Source organism: Symphalangus syndactylus, chromosome 7 (genome assembly GCF_028878055.3).
Source record: "Symphalangus syndactylus isolate Jambi chromosome 7, NHGRI_mSymSyn1-v2.1_pri, whole genome shotgun sequence".
NCBI lineage: Eukaryota > Metazoa > Chordata > Mammalia > Primates > Hylobatidae > Symphalangus > Symphalangus syndactylus.
Genome location: NC_072429.2, coordinates 46,416,858 through 46,443,421, shown reverse-complemented (window position 1 = coordinate 46,443,421; position 26,564 = coordinate 46,416,858). Strand labels below are relative to the sequence as shown.

At 38.6% G+C, this 26,564-nt stretch overlaps 1 protein-coding gene and 1 non-coding gene across 6 annotated transcripts in view; one reads left to right on the top strand and one right to left on the bottom strand.

The window, feature by feature from the left end:
- Window positions 1-26,564, top strand: part of ANKHD1 (ankyrin repeat and KH domain containing 1) — a 140,279-nt gene that overhangs the window by 105,172 nt on the left and 8,543 nt on the right. For all 5 annotated transcript variants that reach the window (XM_055285997.2, XM_063642731.1, XM_063642730.1 and 2 more), the window contains 14 exons: window positions 5,342-5,487; window positions 5,643-5,754; window positions 6,246-6,391; window positions 7,359-7,501; window positions 8,305-8,518; window positions 10,167-10,342; window positions 10,551-10,713; window positions 13,349-13,444; window positions 13,906-14,022; window positions 19,360-19,534; window positions 21,288-21,735; window positions 22,223-22,369; window positions 23,170-23,319; window positions 23,485-25,097. In XM_055285997.2, the coding sequence (XP_055141972.1) occupies window positions 5,342-5,487; window positions 5,643-5,754; window positions 6,246-6,391; window positions 7,359-7,501; window positions 8,305-8,518; window positions 10,167-10,342; window positions 10,551-10,713; window positions 13,349-13,444; window positions 13,906-14,022; window positions 19,360-19,534; window positions 21,288-21,735; window positions 22,223-22,369; window positions 23,170-23,319; window positions 23,485-25,097 (3,846 nt within the window). The remainder of the gene's footprint in view (window positions 1-5,341; window positions 5,488-5,642; window positions 5,755-6,245; window positions 6,392-7,358; window positions 7,502-8,304; window positions 8,519-10,166; window positions 10,343-10,550; window positions 10,714-13,348; window positions 13,445-13,905; window positions 14,023-19,359; window positions 19,535-21,287; window positions 21,736-22,222; window positions 22,370-23,169; window positions 23,320-23,484; window positions 25,098-26,564) is intronic.
- Window positions 22,648-22,724, bottom strand: LOC129487075 (small nucleolar RNA SNORD45). The gene has a single exon (XR_008659201.1). It is a non-coding gene; the product is annotated as a small nucleolar RNA SNORD45 (small nucleolar RNA).

The following is a 26,564-nucleotide window of genomic DNA, read 5'->3' as shown; positions in this document are numbered from 1 at the left end:
AAAATTTTACTTTAGAAGTAAATTTCACTTTAGAAGAATTTTAGATGTATGATAACAATACATTTTACTTTTTAAATATAGTATTATTTCCTTATTGCTATTCTTTCAAAATATTTGTTGTGATAATAAGTTGTTTATATAATTTATTAATGTTGCAACTTGATTAGCTGATTAACTTAGCCCTTTAGTGTGTTGTTTGATACGAGTCATACATGATGTAGTTCCAAACAGACTATACAAATTATTGATTAGGAACATGGTTCCTCAAGTCCTTCTGAAAGTGAGCATTGGGTTTTTAGCAGTTACCATAATAGCAAGTGATTCTCAAAGTTCAAATGTCTAGGAATATAAAGTAACTTAAAGAAATTCAAAATAGCTTTTACCTTTGAGCAGTTATAGAAATACGTACTAAAATTTTGTTTTTTTTTTTTTTTTTTTTGAGATAGAGTCTCACTCAGTCGTCCAGGCTGGAGTGCAGTGGCTTGATCTCAGCTCACTGCAACTTCCGCCTTCCGGGTTCAAGTGATTCTCCTGCCTCAGCCTTCCGAGTAACTGGGATTACAGGCACCTGCCACCACACCCAGCTAATTTTTGTATTTTCAGTAGAGACGGGGTTTTACCATGTTGGCCAGGCTTCTCTCAAACTCCTGACCTCAAGTGATCCACCTGCATCGGCCTCTCAAAGTGTTGGTTTTACGGGCATGAGCCACCACGCCTGGCCAAAATTTTCAATTCTATTGTAGAAAGAAGATTGGTTAAAAATCAACTAATATTGATTTATTTACATTTATTGAGCATTTACCACGCACCAACTTGTATGATAAATGCTAAATATACTTTATCTCATGGGCTAATTATAATAATACTTTAAATAAGTCCTTTTCCCACCTCTATTTTTCTGTTGAAAAACTGAAGCTGGCCGGGAGCGGTGGCTCACACCTGTAATCCCAGCACTTTGGCAGGCAGAGGCGGGCGGCGGATCACTTGAAATCAGGAGTTTGAGACCAGCCTGGCCAACATGGTCAAACCCATCTCTACTAAAATACAAAAATTAGCCGGGCGTGGTGGTGCATGCCTGTAATCCCAGCTACTTGGGGGGCTGAGGCAGGAGAATCACTTGAACCCAAGAGGCAGAGGTTGCAGTCAGCCAAGATCACACCACTGCACTCCAGCATGGGGCAACAGAGCGAGACTCTGTCTCAAAAAAGAAAGGAAAACTAAAGCTTAGAGAAATTAAGTTGCTAGTAAGTACCAAGATTCAAACTCAGTTCAGCCAAGTTTAAGAACCTTAGATGTAATATGCATGCATATGTGTCAACTTAAAGTTCTGATTTATCTTTAAGTATTGTTATTTCCTTAGACTTCGAAATTCTATTAATCATTTCCCTTATTTTTATATTAAGATTTGATGTACATGTAAGTTTTAATACAGTTTTTGACTTTTTACTATGTTGTTACTATCATTGGCATCTTAACAGGCTCTTAAATTGTAATTTTAAAGTATCTTTAAATAACTCTGTAGTAGTGAATATAGGTTTAAGAATTAAAAAGTAATTAACAAATCCTCTTAAGGAGATTTGCAATAAAATCTTTAAATAATTTTTTCTAATTGACTTTAATATTTTATTTATAGTTTTTTTTTTTTTGAGACGGAGTCTCACACTGTCACGCATCTCAGCTCACTGCAACCTCCACTTCCCAGGTTCAAGTGATTCCCCTTGCCTCAGCCTCCCAAGTAGCTGGGATTACAGGCGCCCACCACCACGCCTGGCTAATTTTTTTGTATTTTTAGTAGAGACGGGGTTTCACTATGTTGGCCGGGCTGATCTTGAACTCCTGACCTCGTGATCTGCCCGCCTCGGCCTCCCAAAATGCTGGGATTACAGGCGTGAGCCACCACGCCAACCATAGGTTTTTATTTACATAGAACTATTTAATAAAGTTACCAATACATAAAACAGATTACAGCAATTAAATTTCTTAAAAACTCACAACAGCTGGGCACTGTGGCTCACACCTTTAATCTAACCAGCACTTTGGGAGGCCAAGGCGAGCAGATCATGAGATTAGGAGATCGAGACCATTCTGGCTAACACAGTGAAACCTCATCTCTACTAAAAATACAAAAAAATTAGCTGGGCATGGTAGCACGTGCCTTTAATCCCAGCTACTCGGGAGGCTGAGGCAGAAGAATCCTTGAACCCAGGAGGCAGAGGTTGCAGTGAGCTGAGATCATGCCACTGCACTCCAGCCTGGGTGACAGAGCGAGACTTCATCTCAAAAAAAACTCACAACATATTTTATGTACACCTAGTATCAGTGAGATTTTTTAATAATAAGATTTATTATCTTCCATATTGCCTACAAAACTTTCTTCAACTTCGTAAAAAGTCAAGTAACATATTGTACTTACTTCTTCTCTCACCTCATCTCATTTTAAAATAGTGGATAAATTGTCAGACACAGTGACTCTGCGCCTGTAATCCTAGCTACTTGGGAGGCTAAGGTGGGAGGATTGCGTGAGGCCAAGAGTTCAAGACCAGCCTGAGCAACACATAGAGACCCTATCTCTTTAAAAAAAAAAAAAAAAAAGCATACCATATAAGTTTAATTTGAATTATATATAGACGTTTGTGGTAGCAGTCTGCCTTGGTCACTTTCAGAGATATTTCATTCAGAGGTAGGAAATATTTTAGAATTTATGAAAATGTCATAGTCTTGGTGTAATTTTCTCTTAATACAACCTTTATTCCACATGCACTTTTTAAATCTCTTGCTACTTTCTAGTTTTAGAACTTTTCATTTGTAATTAGTCCTGTTGAAGGCACTTGCTATGGAATGTTTCTGACTGTCATTATTACATGAGTGAAAAAATGCTTCTAGGATAATGTACAAAAATGTATAGTAATTATTACAACAACACATTTTTGTTAACAAAGCTGTTAAATGCACAAAAGTACTTTTTAAAAGCCAACTCTGTGAAGAAGTTTCTTATCACATTCTGGCATAGCACTCTAATCAACTATTCAAAAAAATTTTATATACCTGTTTTTCATAATAAAAAAAGAGAGTTGAGATAACATAAAATACTGATAGAAAAGTAGTTCTTTACTAAAGTATATGTTAATAATTGTGGGACCACTATTGAAGTCTTACTGTTAGAAAGGTTCTGTAACATATTAATCTTCAGTGTCTTGTTTTTTCAAGCAGTTTTCCAAACATATCAGCTATTTCGAGGAGGTGTAACAAGATAGTATCTGCTTTTAACTCATTGAATGACAACAGTTTTTCATTATTACTATTATTTTTTTCTTGGCCACTTCTTCCAGAAAAAAATGACAAGAAAGTTTAAGGCTTTGTTTCCATTTTGCATATTCTTATAGGTGAAACAAACATATGTAATAATTATTCCTATTTGTAACTAAATAGTTAAATTATGTTATTTATGTGATGACAGAAGCTGGAGAAATTTGTATTGCCAAGATGGTTATATATGTTGGTGGGGATGAGCTGGGTAGCTCATGTAGAAATATATCTGGGCATCTTAAACTTTACTCACTTATTTAAACTAGTAATCTACTAAACTGAGTCATTCACACTTGTGACTAGTATCTTTGAATGGGATCTAGTCATATCAAAAATTCTAGACAGAAAATATTTTCCAACACTTAAAATGCTTACATTTTTCTTTAAGTCCTACGTGTTTTTGACTGACTTTTAATCTGGGTGCAAATGTAAGGTTATTGCCATCACTGATGCTTTGTTGATTTTTTTGTATATTATTACTGATTATATGTTTTTTTCTTAGTTCTTCCTTTCTGGAGGGAATAATGTTTTTATTTTTCAATACAATAAATAATAGTATTGACAATCCTATAAAATATCTGATAGTTACATCTATTGAGCACCCACCATTTGCTAAAAACACTGTGTTAAATGCTTTATATACAATATCTCTTAGACTACTCACAACATCCCTGAGATAGGTCCTGTTTCCCCCCGTGGTCAAACTCCATCTCTTATGAAACATAAGAAATTTTCAGAGATATAAAATACATAATTTCTTTTAACTCAGTTTTCTTTCTTTCTTTTTTTTTTTTTTTTGAGATGGAGTCTCACTCTGTTGCCCAGGCTGGAGTGCAGTGGTGCGATCCTGGCTCACTGCAACCTCCGCCTCCCAGGTTAAAGTGATTCTCCTGGCTCAGCCTCCCAAGTAGCTGGGATTACAGGCACGTTCCACCACGCCCAGCTAACTTTGTGTTTTTAGTAGAGACGGGGTTTTGCCATGTTAGCCAGGCTGGTCCTGAACTCCCAACCCTCCCGACCTGAGGTGATCTGCCCATCTCAGCCTCCCAAAGTACCAGCATTATAGGCGTGAGCCATCGCTCCCAGACTTAACTCAGTTTTCGAACCACATTTTGAGATCTCAAATAGAACTTCAATGTTCATTTTAAAAATAGTTGGACTTTCAGATACTGATTTTTTAACAAAGTTTCAAAATAAATATTGAATTTAGAAAACACATACTCCCTGCTATTTATGTGAGAAATACTTGAACTTGTCTCCCTCCCCCTCCCCCACCTTTTTTTTAGATGGAGTCTAGCTCTGTCACCCAGGCTGGAGTGCAGTGGCATGATCTTAGCTCACTGCAGCCTCCACCTCCTGGGTTCAAGCAATTCTCCTGCCTCAGCCTCTCAAGTAGCTGGGATTACAGGCATGTACCACCACACCTGGCTAACTTTCTGTTTTTTTAGTAGAGATGGGGTTTCACCATGTCAGCCAGGCTAGTCTGAAACTCCTGACCTCAGGTGATCCACCCGCCTCGGCCTCCCAAAGTGCTGGGATTACAGGCGTGGGCCACTGCGCCCAGGCCCCTTTTTTTGAATTGTACACAGGATATCTTTATCTAATTGACTTTTTTACAAACTAAAATCTAAAATTCCTTTTATTTACTTTTATTTTTGGAAATTTTTTTCCTCCCTGTTGGCAATGTAAAAAGCTACTATTTGATGTATGTGCACGAAATATCAGGTGCTATGTTAAGTATTTTATCTGCATTGCCTCATGTGGTCTTTCCAATAACCTTCCAAGGCAAGTACCATTATTATCCCCATTCTACATATAGGGAAAATTGAAGCTCAGAGAAGTTAAATTACTTGCCCAAGATCAGAAAGTCAGTGTTGGAACTAATATTTAAATGTAGGTGTGTCTGATTCCAAAGCTTGTGATTTTACTATTACTATATATTACTGCTATGGAAATTTCTGTTTTTGTGTTTTTCTGTGTACAAATAACCTTACTCTTTTAAGTGGAATTTAGCAATATGAATATTGTTTTTCAGCTGTGAGTACCAGAGTGCCCACTGGTTCCAACAGTTCTTCTCAGACCACAGAGTGTCTTACACCTGAATCCTGTTCGCAGACTACAAGCAATGTGGCTTCCCAATCGATGCCTCCAGTGTATCCTTCAGTTGACATTGATGCACATGTGAGTAGATTGCTTTATTTAAACTTATTTTGCACATTCTGATCTTCTTTGGAAAGGAAAATTATTCTGCATTTATTGTGAAAAGAAATATTATTTGCTCTTAAATTGATAACTTCTGTTAAAAAAAAATTTAACTTATTTTTTTCTTCTCCTAGACTGAGAGCAATCATGACACAGCATTAACACTAGCTTGTGCAGGTGGTCATGAAGAACTTGTGTCTGTGCTCATTGCACGGGATGCCAAAATTGAACACAGAGACAAAAAAGGTAAATATCAGTCAGAAATAAAATCCAAGTGTAGTTACATCAGAAAATAATTAACTTTTTTATTATTGATAAATAGTTCCTAGACTATCTCAGTGATAAGATGGATAAGCATATTTCAATTAGGAATATCCGGATTCATTATTCTGCAGAGCCAAATAATTCTAAAAAAATTCAAGAATTAGACTGTAGATCATTAGTGAAATAGAGCAAGTTGTGGTTGCCTTTCTTAATCCAAAGGTAGTTCATACAGAGGCATCAAAGTTCATTATGAGTATAAACTTTAATAATTTTTACTGACTTAGTTTTCTAATTAGGTGTTTATGGGTTTTTTGTCACTAACAAATTAGGATTTAGAGCAGTTTTATGTTAAATCGTTATCAGTGTCTGCCCTGAAGGATTTATTTTGCTAAAATGCTAGAGAATTGTAAACAGTGGCTTTAAAATAAAACAAAAAACATAAATTTGTGTAAGATTTTCATTTTCTGATTTAGGTTTCACACCACTAATCCTGGCAGCAACAGCAGGGCACGTTGGAGTTGTTGAAATCCTTTTGGATAAAGGTGGAGATATAGAAGCACAGTCTGAACGAACTAAGGATACTCCGCTTTCATTGGCATGTTCTGGTGGACGTCAGGAGGTGTGTTAATGTTAATTTTCATTTTGTAAATATTTTGCTTGTATTTTAAAATATGCATATGATTCGTATTTTAGCTACATGAATAAAATTTGCATGTATTTTGTGTGTTTGTTTTTCTGAGGCAGGGTCTTGCTCTGTCTCCCAGGCTAGAGTACAGTGGTGCAATTACAGCTCACTATAACCTTGAACTCTGGGGCTCAAGCAATCCTCAGCCTCCCAAGTAGCTAGGGCTGTTTTGTAGAGATGGGGTCATGTAATGTTGCCCAGGCTGGTTTCAAACTCCTGGCCTCAAGCAATCCTCTCTCCTCGGCCTCCCAAAGTACAGGGATGATAGTTATGGGCCAGCATGCCTGGCCCTGCACGTATTTTGACATGTTCCATATACTTTCTGAGGAATGGGTACTTCTGTTAACTTTTATGGGAATGTAAATGCCCTTTTTTTTGGCGGCGGGGGGGGTGTTGTGGAGGGAACAGGAGGGTGAAGATGAGGTCTCATTATGTTGCCCAAGCTGGCCTTGAACTCCTGGCCTCAAGGGATCCTCCTGCCTCAGCCTCCCAAAGTGCTGGGATTATAGGCATGAGCTACCATGCCTGGCCATAAATTTCCTTTTAAAAAATCTGTTTCTTGCCTTTAAAGCCAAATAAAAATTATCTTAATCGTTACATTTATTCGGATTGAATGAATCACAATTCTAACACATGTGAAATGCAAATTTATTGCCCAATAAATGGCAAATAGGGTAACATCTTGTTATTGCAGTATAATTGGGATTTCAAAACTCTGAATTCCTGAAATTGAATCCATTTCTCTAGTGTTGATATTTCAATATTTAGGGTCTAATGAAATGTAATTAAAATACCAGATATTTAGATAAGGAAGTTATAAGTCCTGTTTCTTTGTGTTTCCTTCATTATAAGTTGAGCCCTTGGTGTAAACTCTCTTCTCTATCCATATTTTACTTTGTAGGTGGTAGACTTGCTGCTGGCTCGAGGTGCAAATAAAGAACATAGGAACGTATCTGATTATACACCACTGAGTCTAGCTGCGTCTGGAGGATATGTTAATATCATTAAGATTCTGCTTAATGCTGGGGCAGAAATTAATTCAAGGTATTGCCTGTTCATTTTATTGTTCATGTTTAGTAAGTTACTACTTTGGAGTTAAATGTCTACCTTTTAACGTTTAGACAGATACATTTTAAATTAAGGTAGTACTAAAGTTGCAAAGCCAACGATTATACCTATAATGTGTTTATAAGTAATCTCAGCTTATTTCAGTAATGTGGCTGCTTATAAAGAGGTCTCATTTCAAAAAGTATTTTGTTCTATGGCCTACCACCCTAAACGTGCCCAATCTCATCTTATCTCAGAAACAGTATTTTGTTATATATAGTTGGAAATTTATAATCCCTAAATAGGAATTACATTTTATTTTTTAAGTTATTTATTTTTTGAGATGGAGTTTCGCTCTTGTCGCCCAGGCTGGAGTGCAATGGCGTGATCTCAGCTTACCGCAAACTCTGCCTCCGGGGTTCAAGCGATTCTTCTGCCTCAGCCTCCCAGGTAGCTGGAATTACAGGCATGCACCACCACACCCAGCTAATTTTGTATTTTTAGTAGAGATGGGGTTTCTCCATGTTGGTCAGGCTGGTCTCAAACTCCCGACCTCAGGTGATCTGCCCGCCTTGGCCTCCCAAAGTGCTGGGATTACAGGCATGAGCCGCCACGCCCGGCCGGAAATTATGTTTTAAATTGTGACATTTTCTTATTCTTTATTATTGGTCGAAACAAGTAAAATCTATTCATTGATGTTAGAAACCTCTCTTTTTAGTGAAACCTTTTCATCTTTAATGCTTTTCTAAAATAATAGGCAACATATTATTTTAATTTTCTAAGCACGTTTCCCCCTTTAGGACTGGGAGTAAACTAGGTATTTCTCCCCTGATGTTGGCTGCAATGAATGGACATGTTCCTGCAGTAAAATTGCTGCTTGATATGGGTTCAGACATTAATGCGCAGATAGAGACCAATCGGAACACGGCTCTCACCCTGGCCTGTTTCCAGGGCCGAGCAGAAGTAGTGAGTTTGCTTCTGGACCGAAAAGCCAATGTTGAACATAGGGCAAAGGTAAGCATTTTTTACTTGTCAACTATTTCAGATACATTTCTGTAGAAAGAACATGGCATTTTAACACAAATTGAATGTAATATTTTCAATTATCATAAATTAAAACTGATACCAATGCAGAATTGAGGGATTATGCTGTATAGTAGTGAGTGACATACTGTCACCATCGTGACTTTTATTAAGGACAATGAAGAAAACAGAATTAGTGCTTTTCTCAACCTCAGCCTTGAGTAGCTTTCTGTTAATACTACAGCTTACAACTTTTGAATGTAGTAAGATTATTTTGTATTAACTCTTATACTGTAGACTTTTAAAGAACTCCTTTAATGAGGCATGTGCTTATCATTGTAAAAATCCCAAGCAAAAATTTAGTTCATAAGTTATAAAATTAGGGCAGCTAACATCTAATTTGACCATGGCAGATTTTGACATTTTCATGACTACTGGGTATTAAGAAAATAGGAGTTAGTGGAGGCCGAGCGCGGTGGCTCACACCTGTAATCCCAGGACTTTGGGAGGCCTAGGCAGGTGAATCACATGAGGTCAGGAGTTCGAGACCAGCCTGACCAATATGGTGAAACCCCGTCTCTACTAAAAACACAAAAACTTAGCTGGGCGTGGTGGCAGGTGCCTTTAATCCCAGCTACTCAGGAGGCTGAGGCAGAAGAATCACCTGAACTTGGGAGGTGGAGGTTGCACTGAGCAGAGATCACGCCATTGCACTCCAGCCTGGGCAACAAGAGAGAAACTCCGTCCCACCCCCTACCCCCACAAAAAAGAAAGAATAAAGGAGAAAAGTCATAAGATAATCTCCATAGATGCGGGAAACACACACAGAGAAAAGAAAATAGGAGTTAGTATGTCATTGGCTTGAATTTCTTTGCTTAGAACTGCAAGGTTCTTAGAACTGTGGAAAGACGTAGGTTGGGTAGAATTTTTAATAATTAGTCAACAGTGAATCTAGTGCTCATTTGAAATTGGAAAGATTTGACTGGAAATCTCGTACTTTTTCCCTGAAATTCCTTTTACTTCTTAAAGTTTAGTGCAACATTTACATTCTTTTAATCTAAGTAATGAGGAAGTGTAGTTTTTCCGTGGCTTTTTACCACACAAAGAGAAATGAGTCTTTCCAAATTGAAAGTCATTCAATTTGTCTTTTTCTGTTACAAGTATTCATTGTTTGCCACTTATCCATTAAAAGTCCTAGAAAAATCTGTGTTATTTTGGATAGTACCGGTAGGAAATGTCCTTTGAAAATATGTTGGGGACTAATGTACCAAAGGCACATATGCAAAAAATTTATAAAGTGATTTTAATCTACTTATTTTTAATATCTCTATTCATTGTGCAAAGAAATTATCTGAGTAAATTCATAAAAGTATAGAAGTTACAGAATTTTTTTTAGCATGAGATAACATGTTTTAAGTTCATTCTAGCACATCTGAATCTAACAATTTCTACTGCTGTTTAGTAAAATTCAAGGCAGAATATTGCTTAGCTCTTTTATGAGAGCTAATCGGAACTAGAATTGTCTTAAAAGTTAATTGCTTCAGTTTTTTAAAGAAATTATGTAGCTTAGTTTTGGTTTATGGAATAGTTAAAAAAAGAAATTATGTAACTTAGTTTCATAATTTATTGGTTTAAACAGACTGGTCTTACCCCCTTGATGGAAGCAGCTTCTGGAGGGTATGCAGAGGTTGGAAGAGTTCTTCTTGATAAAGGAGCAGATGTTAATGCTCCCCCTGTGCCTTCCTCAAGAGATACTGCTTTAACAATAGCAGCAGACAAAGGTCACTACAAATTTTGTGAACTCCTGATTCATAGGTGAGTACTTTTCTATTATAGGTAGAACTTCTCATGGTCATTTTCACTTTTCAGAGCTTTTAAAGTTAATAACATTGTTTTACTTTATTGACGTTGTTAAGAAAAGATTATTTGCAAGTTATTTTGTAAAAGAAGAAGATAGAGAAAACTAGAAAAAGCCAGCCTCTTCTTACAGGAAACAAACTGTATTAATATGCCTTGTTTACAGGGGAGCCCACATTGATGTTCGTAACAAAAAGGGAAATACGCCACTTTGGCTGGCATCCAATGGAGGTCATTTTGATGTTGTGCAGTTGCTAGTGCAAGCAGGTGCTGATGTGGATGCAGCAGATAACCGGAAAATCACGCCTCTTATGTCAGCATTTCGCAAGGTAATTTGATATGGGGGAAGAAAGGTCAATTTTAAGCCAATTCTAAGTTAAAACCGTGTGATAAAGATAAGTTTATCTTGGATAATTGAGTATATTTCCATAGGAAAATCACTGCTGTCTTTCCATTCTTTTTTTTTTTTGAGACAGAATCTTACTCTGTCACATAGGCTAGAGTGCAGTGGCATGATCGCGGCTCACTGCAACCTCTGCCTCCCAGGTTCAAGTGATTCTCCTGCCTCGTCCTCCTGAGTAGCTGGGATTACAGGTGTGTATCACCACGCCCGGCTAATTTTTGTATTTTTAGTAGAGATAGGGTGTCACCACGTTGGTCAGGCTGGTCTTGAACTCCTGACTTTGTGATCTGCCCACCTCGGCCTCCCAAAGTGCTGGGATTACAGGCTCCCGACCTTATCTTTCCATTCTTTTGTGGCCAAATCTAAGAGCTATGTGGTAGTTCACTATAAGCAACTTGGTTGTTAAATCACTTGGTGTCTTGACTATTTGTGATATATTGTTCATAAAATAGAAGATTTAAGAAAAACTATCATATGCAGATGGATTTTTTTTCTGCCTAAAGAGGAACAAAAAGGAGTAGACTTTCATAAAAACTTACTGCATCTTCTGTGTGCGTGTGTGTGTGTATGAAACAGAGTCTCAGTCTATCAACCAGGCTGGAGTGCAGTGGCATGATCATAGCTCACTATAGCCTCAACCTCCCAGGCTCGAGTGATCCTCCCGCCTCAGCCTCCTGAGTAGCTGGGACCACAGGTGTACACTACCATGCTCAGATTTTTTTTATTTTTATTTTTTGTAGAGACGAGGTCTTGCTATGTTGCCCAGGCTGGTCTCAAACTCCTGTGCTCAGCGATTCTCCCACCTCTGCCTGCCAAAGTGCTGAGATATGGGTGTGAGCCATGCCTCTCATATATATTAAAGTTCATGCCCAGCCTTTCATATATATTAAAGTTCACTTATCTGCTATATTTTTAAAAGCCTTCCCATTGGTATAGCTTCCCAAACTATAAACTACTTATTAGGGCCTGTAAAGACCTGCATAATAAGCTTCATGTCACCTTCCCCAGACAAATCATTTATGCTACTATCCCCTTTTGCTCACTAAGTTTTCTAGTTACTGGCCTGGAATGCACTAAATTTTCAACTGTCTCAGGGCCTTTGCTCACTGGTTTTCTTTTCCTGAAATGTTTTCCCTTGCTGTTCACCTAGTTCACCTCTCTACTCGTCTGTTAGCTCCAATTTTACATGTCACTTCTCAAAGAGTATTTCCCTAACACCAAATCTGAAAAAGGTCCCTCTGTTTCTCTTTTATAGTTGAGTTTTGATTTTCCTTATCCCAATTTGTAATTATATCTTCAAACATGTACTTACCATTTTAATGCCTGTCTCGCCAACTAGATTGGTAGGTCCATGAGGACAAGAGTCATGACCATCTTTTTCGGCACTGTTTATATACCCAGTTGTTTAGCACAGTGCAATTTACATATAGTGAAATGTATGAATCTTAAGGTATGTGGTTTAGTTTTGATAAATGTATACATACATGTAACCCATACCTCATAAATATATAAATTATTTCTGTAACCCTAGAAAGTTCCCTCTTGCCCACTTTTAGTCACTTCCCTGCCCCAGAGGCAAGCATCTGTCTGATTTGTATCTCCATCACACTAATTCTTAAGGATGTTTTAGAACCTTAGTAGGAAGGGAAGCTATGCAAGCTTGGTTACATTAAAATAGATATGCTGGCCAGGTGCAGTGGCTCACGCCCATAATCCCAGCACTTTGGGAGGCCGAGTCAGGTGGATCACCTGAGGTCAGGAGTTCAAGACTAGCCTGGCCAACATGGTAAATCCCCGTCTCTACTAAAGATACAAAAATTAGCCAGGCTTGGTGGTGGGCGCCTGTAATCTCAGCTACTCCGGAGGCTGAGGCAGGAGAGTTGCTAGAACTCAGGAGGCGGAGGTTGCAGTGAGACAAGAGCGCGCCATGGCACTCCAGCCCGGGCAACAACAGCGAGACTCCCATCTCAAAAAAAAAAAAAAAGATATGCTTAGAATTGATTACAGATCTTTCAACCCTTGATAATGGCATTTAGAAAGTATTTTATTTAGATTCAAGTCCTAAGGCTCAGAAAGTTGTGATAGTCCACCTTGTTTAGTTAGTGAAGTAGAGGCAAAGTAAGACTTTGAAATTTAAAAAAAATTATTTATTTTAGGACTCATTTCCCTTTTACACTGAGGTTCATTTTACGTCACCAATGTTTGTTTAATAGATTTATTCTAGGAGATACTGTTTTTCTACAAAAGCTTTTTCTACTTTCAGTGGGATTAAATTCAGGAGAAATGTCGTCTAGTCCACCGTCCATTCCTGAGCATACATTCTTGTTTTTATGCTTTTCTTTTTATAAGCTGAACGCTGATCTTATTTTTATAATTTTAATTTTAAGCTTAGTATTCTATTTGGAAGTATTTGCCTTTTTATTCTTAAATTGGTAGGCATATATGCAAAATCAAGGGATTCCTTTGTAATTCTTTTGTTTTACTTTCTTTTATTTTTATTCTTAAGAATAATAATTTTTCTTTTCAGGCTACCTTGTCTAAGATTGTTGTACTTCTTACAGGGTCACGTAAAAGTTGTTCAATATTTGGTAAAGGAAGTAAATCAGTTCCCTTCTGATATAGAATGCATGAGATACATAGCAACAATTACAGATAAGGTAAGTTGAATATGCTACTGAAGCACATTTTTGTTCTTTGTGGAATGATATGCCAAAGTGTGCAGTTAGGAACTTGTTCTTTTTATATTCTGAAAGGTTGGTCACCTGATCTCTTTATGCTTCTGTTTCTCCATTTGCAAAATAGAGGGGTATAATACTTTTGATAAACTATTTTGAGATTTCTACTGTGGACCATAGTCACAGTGACTACACTAAGGTACTAAACCATTAGCCTAATGAGAAGGCTTCCTAAGGACATGCAGGTTTTTAGGGAAATGGTGTCTTATTTTTGTGAAAGATCGATACATGACTGGACTCAAAGGATAACTTAATTTGGTTTAGTGACTTTTCAGTTTGAGCTTTAACCTCTGGACTTTAATGTGCTCATCAGCTTAAGTTTTATTTGGCCTCTTTATATTATGTTTCATTATATATTTACATAATTCTATTTCCTGCTATAGGAACTGTTGAAAAAATGTCATCAATGTGTTGAAACCATTGTGAAGGCTAAAGACCAGCAAGCCGCAGAAGCAAATAAGAATGCGAGTATTCTTTTAAAGGAACTTGATCTGGAAAAGGTGAGTGGGAAAAATAATTTTCCTTTTTAGAAATTATTGAGGGTGGGGGCTGGGCATGGTGGCTCACGCCTATAATCCCAGCACTTTGGGAGGCCGAGGCGGGTGGATTACCTGAGGTCAGGAGTTCAAGCCCAGCCTTGCCAACAAGGTGAAACCCCGTCTCTACTAAAAATACAAAAATTAGCCGGGCATGGTGGCACACCCCTGTAATCCCAGCTACTTGGGAGGCTGAGGCAGGAGAATTGCTTGAGCCCGGGAGGCAGAGGTTGCAGTGAATTGAGATCGTGCCACTGCACTCCAGCCTGGCTGACAGAGCAAGACTGTTTCTCAAAAAAAAAGAAAAAAGAAATGATTGAGGGTGGGCATGGTGGCTCACACCTGTAATCCCAGCACTTTGGGAGTCTGAGCCCAGGAGTTCGAGATCAGTTTGGTCAACATAGAGAGGATGGCCTGAGCCCAGGAGGCAGAGGTTGCAATGAGCTGTGATTGTGCCACTGCACTCTAGCCTGGGTGACAGGGTGAGACCCCGTCTCTACAAAAAAAATTTTAAAAAAACAGTTGGGCATGGTGGTAAATGCCTGCAATCCTAGCTATTCAGGAGGCCAAAGTGGAAGGATTACTTGAGTCCAGGAGGTCGAGGCTCCAGTGAGCCATAATTACACACTGCAGTCCAGCCTAGGCAACAGATCGAGTCTCTGTCTCTATTTAAAAAAAAAAAAAAAAAAAAAGGAATTGCCAGATGTCATGGCTCATGCCTGTAATCCCAGCACTTTAGGAGGCTGAGGAGGGTGGACTACTTGAGCTCCTGAGTTTGAGACCAGCCTGGGCAACATGGCAAAACCCCATCTCTACAAAAAAACAAAAAGTTAACCAGGCATGGTGGCAGGTGCCTGTAGTCCCAGCAACTTGGGAGGGTGAGGTGGGAGGATGGCCTGAGCCCAGGAGGCAGAGGCAGAGATTGCAATGACCTGTGATTGTGCCACTGCACTCTAGCCTGGGTGACAGAGTGAGACCCCATCTCAGACGAAAATCTGCTAGAATAAACTTGTCACCTGTATGACCAATATTCTTAACAATATATGATTCAAAGGAAATAGGTAATAGATTCTTGAACCACCATCAATTTTTTTATTCTGACCTGTCATTCAAAAAAATATATTTTGAGCCCAAATATAAGGGAAGGACTAGATTTTGAGCAAGATCCCAATTTATGGCTGGGTGTGGTAGCTCACACCTGTAATCCCAGCATTTTGGGAGGCCTAGGTGAGAGGATGGCTTGAGCTCAGGAGTTTGAGACCAGGCTGGACAACATAGTGAGACCTTGCCTCTACTAAAAGTTTAAAAAATTCACCGGGCATGGTGGTGCACACCTGTAGTCCCAGCTACTCAGGAGGCTGAGGCGAGAGGATCTCTTGGGCCTGGGAGGTTGCGGCTGCAATGAGCTATGATTATGTCACTGCACTCCAGCCTGGGTGACAGAGCAAGACCCTGTCTCAAAAAAAAAAAAAAAAGGTCCTGTCTGGGCTCAGTAGCTCACGCCTGTAATCCCAGCACTTTGGGAAGCCGAGGCGGGCGGATCACCTGAGGTTAGAAGTTTGAGACCAGCCTGGCCAACAGGGAGAAATCCCATCTCTGCTAAAAATACAAATATTAGCCGGGCGTGGTAGCGCATGCCTGTAGCCCCAGCTACTTAGGAGGCTGAGGCAGGAGAATTGTTTGAACCCGGGAGGCAGAAGTTGCAGTGAGCCAAGATCATGCCACTACACTCTAGCCTGGGTGACAGAGCTAGATTCTGTCTCAAAAAAAAAAAAAAAGATCCCATTTTACCAAATAACATCATTACTGCCTAAGTGGTTTTAACATTGGTCTGCGAAGAAATTTAGTAAAGCATTGGAAATCATTTATTTATCATAAGATCTGGGTTACAAGTGGTTTATTAGATTCCCAATTAAAGACTATCTAGTATCCTAGGATGTGTGCTATAATGGAAAAATTAAAACAAACAAACTAAAACATTGCCTTTCTGAGGCTCAGTCTGCTTACCTGGAAAATGAGAGTGTTGATACTGAGTTTGGAAATTATATTAAAAGAAAAAACATCATGATCAAGTAGAGTTATTCTAGGAATGCAAGAGATAGCTTAACATAAAAATATTTTGTTGATAATTAAAGGAAGAGAAAAAGTATGATTATTGAGAGATGCTAAAATTTTGACAGCAAATTTTGGCTTAAAAAAACTTAGTAAGCTAAACAGAGAAGAAAAGGTTGCTTACAATCATTGAGGAGAAAAAAAGATAACTTATCCATAATAAAAAATGATCATGTAAATAGGCAATTCGCAGAAAAAGAAATACAGGCTGGGCATGTGTGGTGGCTCATGCCTGTAATCCCAGCACTTTGGGAGGCTGAGGCAGGAGGATCACTTGAGACCAGCAGTTCAAGACCAGCCTGGGCAACATAGTGGGACCCTGTCTCTACTTAAAAAAATAAAATAAATTCTATAAATAGGAAAAAATCATTTTTGTAATAGCTTCTTGTCAGGATTTTTACAGTGAAATTTATCAGACTTTTGTAAAGATCATGATAGCTGCATTTTAGGCACATAAATAGATGCCACATAAATTTTTTTTTAAATAGCATTAGTGAAATTCACTCCACAAACCATACAATTTACCCATGTAAAGTTACGTAATTCACAGTTGGGCACAGTGGCTCATGCCTGTAATCCTAGCACTTTGGGAGGCTGAAGTGGGCAGATCACCTGAGGTCAGGAGTTCGAGACCAGCCTGGCTAACATGGTAAAACCCCTTCTCTACTAAAAGTACAAAAATTGGTCAGGCATGGTGGCACACACCTGTAATCCCAGCTACCTGGGAGGCTGAGGCAGGAGAATTGCAGGAACCCGACAGGCAGAGGCTGCAGTAAGCCAACATCGTGCCACTGCACTTCAGCCTGGGCGACAGAGCGAGACTCTGTCTCAAAATAAAATAAGTAAAGTTATGTAATTCAGTGGTGTTTAGTATATTCACAGAATTGTACATTTATCAGCACAATTTTGGAACATTATGATTATCATAAAAAGAAACCCCGTACTCCATAGCTATCATATTCCCATTCCCCCGCTGCAATCCCTGTGTCCTAGGTAAGTACTGATCTACTTTCTGTCTCTATAGATTTGTCAATTATGGACTTTTCACATAAACGGAATCATACAATATTTGGTCTTTTGTGACTGGCTTAGTCAGTGAAATGTTTCCAAAATTCATCCATGTTATAGCCGAAATCAGTACTTTATTTCTTTTTATTGCCAAATACAAAAACAATTCTATTCTGTAGATAGACCACATTTTGTTTATCTGCTTATCAGTTAATGGTCATTGGTTTGCTTCCACTTCTTGCCAATTATAAATGCTCAATGATTGTAAGCAACCTTTTCTTCTCTCTTTAGCTTACTACGTTTTTTTAAACTAAAATTTGCTATCAAAATTTTAGCATCTCTCAATAATCATACTTTTTCTCTTTAATTATCACAAAATATTTTCATGTTAAGCTGTCTCTTGCATTCCTAGAATAACTCTACTTGATCATGACGTTTTTTCTTTTAATAATGCAATTATAAATAAGTATACAGTTTTTGTATGAAAATGTTTTTATTTCTCTGGAGCATGTACCTATGGATGGAATTACTGAATCATATGCTAGTTCTGTGTTTAACTATTTGAAGGAGTGCCAGATTATTTTCCAAAGTGGTTGTACCATTTTACATTCCTACCTTCAGTGTATGAAGGTTTCAATTTCTCCACATCCTCACCAATATTATTATCTGTCTTTTTGATTGTAGCCATCCTAGTGGGTGTGAAGTGGATATCTTGTGACTTGGATTTGATTTTCCCTGATGGCTAATGATATTGAACATCTATCTTTCTCTGTGCTTATTGGTCATTTGTATATTTTCTTTGGAGAAATGTCTATTCAGATCCTTTTTCTATTTTTAAAAAATAGCTTGGCTGGGCGCGGTGGCTCATGCCTGTAATCCCAGCACTTTGGGAGGCCAAGGCGGGTGGATCACAAGGTCAGGAGATCGAGACCATCCTGGCTAACACGGTGAAACCCCGTCTCTACTAAAAAATACAAAAAATTAGCCGGGCATGGTGGCGGGCGCCTGTAGTCCCAGCTACTTGGGAGGCTGAGGCAGGAGAATGGCGTGAACTCGGGAGGCGGAGCTTGCAGTGAGCCGAGATCATGCCACTGCACTCCAGCCTGGGCGACAGAGCAAGACTCCGTCTCAAAAAAAAATAGCTTTATTGAGGTATATTTGACAAATAAAAATTTGTGTATATTTAAAATGTATAACTTGGTTTTTTTTAAATTAATTTTTTTCTTTTTTCATTTCTTTTTTTTTTTTAAGAGACAGGGTCTTACTCTGTTGCCCAGGCTGAGTCTAGTGGCATGATTATAGCTCACTAGAGCCTCAAACTCCTGGGCACCTGCAATCCTCCTGCCTCCCAAGTAGCTGCGACTACAGGCATAGGTCACCATGCCTGGCTAATTTTCTTATTTTTTTACAGAGATGGGATCTTGCTATATTGCCCAGGCTGGTCTCAAACTCCTGGGCTCAAGCAGTCTTTCCTCCTCAGTCTCTCAAAGTGCTTGTATTACAGGCGTGAGCCGCCATGCCCAGCCTGCATATAACTTGATGTTTTCATAATCTGTTTTTTAAATGGACTTTTCATTTGTGAGTTGTAAGATTTTTTTTATGTGTTATAGATACAAGTCCCTTACCAGTTGTATGATTTGCAAAAATATTTTTCCCATTTTATAGGTTGACTTTTTACTTTTTTTTTTTTTTTGAGACAGTCTCACTCTGTCGCCCAGGCTGGAGTGTGGTGCCATGATCTCAGCTCATTGCAACCTCTGCCTCCCAGGTTCAAGTGATTGTCCTGCCTCAGCCTCTCGAGTAGCTGAGACTACAAGTCCGTGCCACCACACCCAGCTAATTTTTGTATTTTTAGTAGAGATGGGGTTTCGCCATGTTGGCTACATTAGTCTCGAACTCCTGACCTCAGGTGATCCACCAACCTTGGCCTCTCAAAGTGCTGGGATTATAGGTGTGAGCCACCACGCCCAGCTGATTTTTTACTTTCTTGATGATTCCTTTGAAGTACAAAAGTTTTTATTTTGATGGTGTCCAGTTTATTTTTTCTTGTTGGCATTTATAAATGTGTTTTGAGAGTAACATCCATGGAAATCCCTGTGTATCATAAACAAAAATATCATTTCATTCTTTATTTTACATTACTGCCTTATTGGTAAAATTATATACCTGCTTTATTTCCAGTCAAGAGAAGAGAGCAGAAAGCAGGCTCTTGCTGCTAAAAGAGAAAAAAGAAAAGAAAAGAGAAAAAAGAAAAAAGAGGAACAGAAAAGGAAACAGGAAGAAGATGAAGAAAACAAACCTAAGGAGAATTCAGAACTACCAGAGGATGAAGATGAAGAGGAGAATGATGAAGATGGTGAGAAACAAACCATCTGAATTAACGATAAAATTCTCCTTTGTCTATCAACTTCATTTTGAGTGCTCTTTGCTCTAGTTAACTCTAGTTAAACATTTGATTACTTTATCAATCTGAAATGGACAATGACTTTTATAGTAAATATTTCTAAGTGTTTTGCATTGTAAATTAATGCAGAGAAACAAGAGGGAAAACAAGCACATAATTTGAATAAATTCAGTTGTAATTTAAGTCACCTTGTAAAATACTGCATATATACTAAAAGCAATACAGTAAGAGATTTGCCACCTTTTTTTTGAGATTCTTCTCTAACTCTTCCTCTCCTGATTAGAAGTACAGTTTCTCAGTTTATTTTTAGCTGAGATTCAGGCTCAAGGATATAGAGGCCTGAAATGTCAGTAGAGATGGGTTTAGTACTTTCAAAGAGTTATTTATTGTACTGTCTGGCAGTGCTTGTAATAGGCAAATAATTTTGTTCTACTTGAATTCTAATTCTAAAATACTATTTGAAAAATGTCCTAAATTCAAACTATATTATGATTTGGGTTCATGAGACTAGAATTAAGAATATTAAGAATATTGGGCTGGGTGCGATGGCTCACACCTGTAATCCCAGCACTTTGGGAGGCCGAGAGCGGATCACGAGGTCAGGAGTTTGAGACCAGCCTGACCAATATGGTGAAACCCGTCTCTACTTAAAAAAAAAAAAAAATACAAAATTATCCTGGGATTGCAGGCGTGGTGGCACATGCTTATAATCCCAGCTACTCAAGAGGCTGAGGCAGGAGAATTGCTTGAACCTGGGAGGCGGAGGTGGTGAGCCGAGTTCACGCCATTGCATTCCAGCCTGGGTGACAGGAGCAAAAAACTCTGTCTCATAAAAAAAAAAAAAAAAAAGAATATTAAGAATATTGCTAGTATGTGTGTCCTATACCACCTTAGACAAGAAAATATATTTTATATTTGTTCTAACAACAAATAATAGTAAATATTTATTAGGCTAACAAGAGTAAAGATTTTTTGTGTGTGTTTTTTTGAGATGAGGTCTCCCTCTGCCACCCAGGCTGGAGTGCAGTGGTGCAATCTTGGCTCACTGCAACCTCTGCCCCCCAGGTTCAGGTGATCCTCCCACCCCAGCCTCCCAAGTAGCGGGGACCACAGGTATGCACCACCATCCCCAGCTAATTTTTGTGTTTTTTGTAGAGACAAGATTTCGCCGTGTTGCACAGGCTGGTCTTGAACTCCTGAGCTCAAGTAATCGATCCACCTGCCTTGGCCTCCCACAGTGCTGGAATTACAGGCATGAGCCACTGAACCTGGCCCCAGTAAACAATTTCTTTATTTCAGCTGGGCGCAGTGGCTCACACCTGTAATCCCAGCACTTTGGGAGGCCGAGGTGGGTGGATCATGAGGTCAGGAGTTTGAGACCAGCCTGGCCAACATGGTGAAACCCTGTCTCTACTAAAAGTACAAAAATTAGCCGGGCATGGTGGCGCACGCCTGTAGTCCCAGCTACCTGGGAGGCAGAGGTTGCAGTGAGCCAATATCGCACCACTGCATTCCAGCCTGGGCGACAGAGCAAGACTCTGTCTCAAAAAAAAAAAAAAAGATTTCTTTATTTCTTAGTGAATACTGGTGAAAGGAAAATATGATGTAAAAGACTGAATTATTATGAATTATCAAATATATTCTGTCAGAATTTGTTTTGAGATCTGTGACTCAGTATGATTTTTATTCTTTTTAACAATTTCAGTGGAGCAAGAAGTTCCCATAGAACCTCCTAGTGCAACCACCACCACCACGATTGGAATCTCTGCAACATCTGCAACATTCACAAATGTGTTTGGGAAAAAAAGGGCCAATGTGGTGACAACTCCCAGCACCAATCGGAAAAATAAGAAGAACAAAACAAAAGAAACCCCTCCTACAGCACATTTAATTTTACCAGAACAACATATGTCTTTAGCCCAACAAAAGGCAGATAAAAATAAAATAAATGGAGAACCTAGAGGTGGTGGTGCAGGTGGGAATAGTGATTCAGATAACTTGGACAGCACAGACTGCAACAGTGAGAGTAGCAGTGGTGGTAAAAGCCAAGAGTTAAATTTTGTGATGGATGTGAATTCCTCTAAATACCCCTCACTGCTCCTTCATTCCCAAGAAGAAAAGACAAGTACTGCTACTTCCAAAACTCAGACACGGTAAATTTTTCTGATTTGTTAACTCTACCTGCACCTTTCCTTCTTCATGCCTGGCACAAGAATTTGAAGTATATTATCCAAGTACAAGTTGTGTTAAACAATTGAAGTCTACCACATTATCTATCTTCAGTATTCAAAACTGAAATTCACCCATGTCCTCTTCATCATGTGCTAGTTAGGAAATGAGATTATTAGAAATTTTTATAGGATTCATAGTCTGAAGTTGAAAATATTTGCATGCTTTGATTTTATCTAACTGTGTCATTTTTATTGGTTATGGTCTAATTTTTGGCATCTGAATCCATTTTAATACTAAAATAAATGATGGGCTCTTTGCTCTATTTCTGTTTTTCTGACTCATTGATTATTTGATGTGCCAAAGTTTAATACGAATATTTCAGCGTAACTCTGGCTATAAAGGAATAGTCTCTTGAGTTTCTATCTTAAAACTTATCTTTTATTGTACTTGCTATTTGTCTCTTCTTAGACTTGAAGGTGAAGTGAATCCTAATTCCTTGTCAACCAGCTACAAGACAGTGTCATTGCCATTAAGCTCTCCAAACATAAAGCTGAATCTCACTAGCCCTAAAAGGGGTCAGAAAAGAGAAGAGGGGTGGAAAGAAGTTGTACGAAGGTAAATAGAATTAGTTCCATCTTTTTAACTTTCATATATTTTCCCTTTCTCATGTGAGATGGCTACCTAGTTAATTAATGAATAATTTGAATGTGGTTATTATTTTAAACTGCATTGCCACACTAAATCCAGAATATGCTAAAGCAAAATTAGAAGCAGTATATAAATTTTTGCATGCATATTTTATATGACATAAGAAATTTTGGCTCTTTTGGATAACCTCAGTTGCTTTTTATGTAGTTCAAATGTAAAGGCTTTCTCTTGCTTTTTTTCTTTCTCGTGTCTCAGTAATTCTAGAACTAAAGTACTAATAATCAACTTTAGATTCAGAATACATGTCAGCTCATCATTGACCTGAGGCTTTATTTTTTATTGCTAAGTATGAGCTGTTGATACTGGCTTAAAATGAATATGCTAGCATAGTTATTCTGTGTGGATTTTAATAATATGGTATTCATTATTTTAACAGGGTCATTGCAGTTTAGTTGATGTGTAATATTTTGGGCAGATTTAAATGCTTATATTGTGAGTGATTTAAATATAATTTTTGTTTTGAATGGCAGTGTAATTTTTAAAATTAGGTTCTCTGAAACTGCAGAGGCAATGTAATTTTTAACTTTACTAAATTCAATTCATTATTACAAGAGATCAGTTTCTAAAATAAAAACTTTTAATAATTTCCTCTTTAGCATTTAAGAAATGTTATTCTACAAAATGTCCATGAACATACTTACTAAGACATCTTTTTTAATAAAGAGACATTTAATTTCATAAGCTCATGTGTATTCTTCATTTTATAGGTCAAAGAAATTGTCTGTTCCAGCCTCAGTGGTGTCCAGGATAATGGGAAGAGGAGGATGCAACATCACTGCAATACAAGATGTTACTGGTGCCCATATTGATGTGGATAAACAAAAAGATAAGAATGGCGAGAGAATGATCACAATAAGGTAATTGTGCAAAATGTATACTGCTAGTTCTGAGTAGAAATTATAAGAAGCATACCTTTGTTAGGTATGGTATAATTAAGAACTTTATTTGATGGTTAAGATTACCTGTTTTTTTTTTTTTTTTTAAATGTTTTTGGTCTTGTTTCTGTTTTTTTTTTTCCCCAGGGGTGGCACAGAATCAACAAGATATGCAGTTCAGCTAATCAATGCACTCATTCAAGATCCTGCTAAGGAACTGGAAGACTTGATTCCTAAAAATCATATCAGAACACCTGCCAGCACCAAATCAATTCATGCTAACTTCTCATCTGGAGTAGGCACCACAGCAGCTTCCAGTAAAAATGCATTTCCTTTGGGTGCTCCAACTCTTGTAACTTCACAGGCAACAACGTTATCTACGTTCCAGCCCACTAATAAACTTAATAAGAATGTTCCAACAAATGTACGTTCTTCTTTCCCAGTTTCTCTACCCTTAGCTTATCCTCACCCTCATTTTGCCCTACTGGCTGCTCAAACTATGCAACAGATTCGGCATCCTCGCTTACCCATGGCCCAGTTCGGAGGAACCTTCTCACCTTCTCCTAACACATGGGGACCATTCCCAGTGAGACCTGTGAATCCTGGCAACACAAATAGCTCTCCAAAGCATAATAACACAAGCCGTCTACCTAACCAGAACGGGACTGTTTTACCCTCAGAGTCTGCTGGACTAGCTACTGCCAGTTGTCCTATCACTGTCTCTTCTGTAGTTGCTGCCAGTCAGCAACTGTGTGTCACTAATACCCGGACTCCTTCATCAGTCAGAAAGCAGTTGTTTGCCTGTGTGCCTAAGACGAGTCCTCCAGCAACAGTGATTTCTTCTGTGACAAGCACTTGTAGTTCCCTGCCTTCTGTCTCCTCTGCACCTATCACTAGTGGGCAAGCTCCCACCACATTTCTACCTGCAAGTACTTCTCAAGCACAGCTTTCTTCACAAAAGATGGAGTCTTTCTCTGCTGTGCCACCCACCAAAGAGAAAGTGTCCACACAGGACCAGCCCATGGCAAACCTATGTACCCCATCTTCAACTGCAAACAGTTGCAGTAGCTCTGCCAGCAACACCCCGGGAGCTCCAGAAACTCACGCATCCAGCAGTCCCACTCCTACTTCCAGTAACACACAAGAGGAAGCACAGCCATCCAGTGTGTCTGATTTAAGTCCTATGTCAATGCCTTTTGCATCTAACTCAGAACCTGCTCCATTGACTTTGACATCACCCAGAATGGTTGCTGCTGATAATCAGGACACCAGTAATTTACCTCCATTAGCTGTACCAGCACCTCGAGTTTCTCATCGAATGCAGCCCAGAGGTTCTTTTTACTCCATGGTACCAAATGCAACTATTCACCAGGATCCCCAGTCTATTTTTGTTACAAATCCAGTTACTTTAACACCACCTCAAGGCCCACCAGCTGCAGTGCAGCTTTCTTCAGCTGTGAACATTATGAATGGTTCTCAGATGCACATAAACCCAGCAAATAAGTCTTTGCCACCTACATTTGGCCCAGCCACACTTTTCAATCACTTCAGCAGTCTTTTTGATAGTAGTCAGGTGCCAGCTAACCAGGGCTGGGGAGATGGTCCACTGTCCTCACGAGTTGCTACAGATGCCTCTTTTACTGTTCAGTCAGCATTCCTGGGTAACTCAGTGCTTGGACACTTGGAAAACATGCACCCTGATAACTCAAAGGCACCTGGCTTCAGACCACCTTCCCAGCGAGTTTCTACTAGTCCAGTTGGTAAGTTATTAACTATTGCTGCAGTTCAGTTTGGAGCTCCTATGGCCTAATCTCACCTTAAGTGGACAAAAAAAGTAGCAAGAGGTAAATCACTCACATATAATGAGCTGCTTTAGATTCTCTCTATGATCTTTCTGTCCCTCATAGTAAGGAAGTTATACCATGGTGTAAGTCCATTTTCTTGGAATTGGTGTCTATTCATATTAATAAAAAAACTCCAGGGATGTTTCAAGGATTCCAAATTTACAGACTTAAAAAAAGAAATCATAGTGATTGTTTGCATTTCTTAGATTTAAAAAATTGAAGTTGCAAAGGTGTTTAGGCACAAGTTCATAATTTACATTGTTTAATAGTACTCTGTTGTTTATTTTAGGTATAGCTATTTGTTTTTTATGTATTTTATTTTTTATTTTTATTATTTTATTTTATTTTTTTGAGACAGGGTCTCACTCTATCACCCAGGCTGGAGTGCAGTGGCCCAGTCTCAGCTCACTGTAACCTCCACCTCCTAGGCTCAAGCATTTCTCGTGCCTCAGCCTCTCAAGTAGCTGGGACTACAGGCATGTGCCACCATGCCCAGCTAATTTTTTGTATTTTTAGTAGAGACGGGGTTTCGCCATGTTACCCAGGCTGGTCTCGATCTCCTGAGCTCAGGCAACATCCACCTGCCTTGGCCTCCCAAAGTGCTAGGATTACAGGCGTGAGCCACCGTGCCCAGCCTAGATACAGCTATTTGAAGACCCAGTCATTTATAGGCTCTTAATTTTGAAAGACCAATGTAGATTTAGCTATTGCTTCTTTGAAATTATAAATTAGCTGCCGAGGCATTATGAGAAATATATAGACAGATTTGAGGTCAGTTTTGGCTTGGAGATATTTGGAGAACCAGAATCTATTTTCTGTAGTTTAAGAGCCAAATTTTAGTCTAATCTGCACTGTTCTGAAAAACAAATTAAAAATGTGGCTGACCCAGAATGTGGCACTATTGCCTCTTAGCATTTCTCTTCCAGTTGGAAAACTGCCCCATATCCCATGCTACCTTGTTGCTAATTATAAACTGACTTATGTTGTTTAAAATTATTTGTGAGTTATGAATATGGCGTAGCCTTAGCTTTCATTTCAGATATGTTTCCATTTACTTGTCTTTTCAGGAAAACATAGCTGTTATATTGTATTTCAAATAGAAATAGAAGCCTGCATATGACTATCTATGGTCCAAAATATTCTCTAAATTTTTTTCCCTTCCTCTCTGTAAATAGGCATCTATTACAACTTTTCATTTGGGGAAAGTAGTATAGACTTTGAGAAGCCCCAGGGTGAAAGAAGAGCTCATTGCCAGTACCCAGGATGTGATAGGAAGCATTAATCCTTGACCTTCCTTCTAGGGCCTGGGATTAATAAGCTTGGCCCCATTTCTTAACTGCTTGTATGGTTTCTTTTGTTGATGCTCTTTTCACGGATATAGTT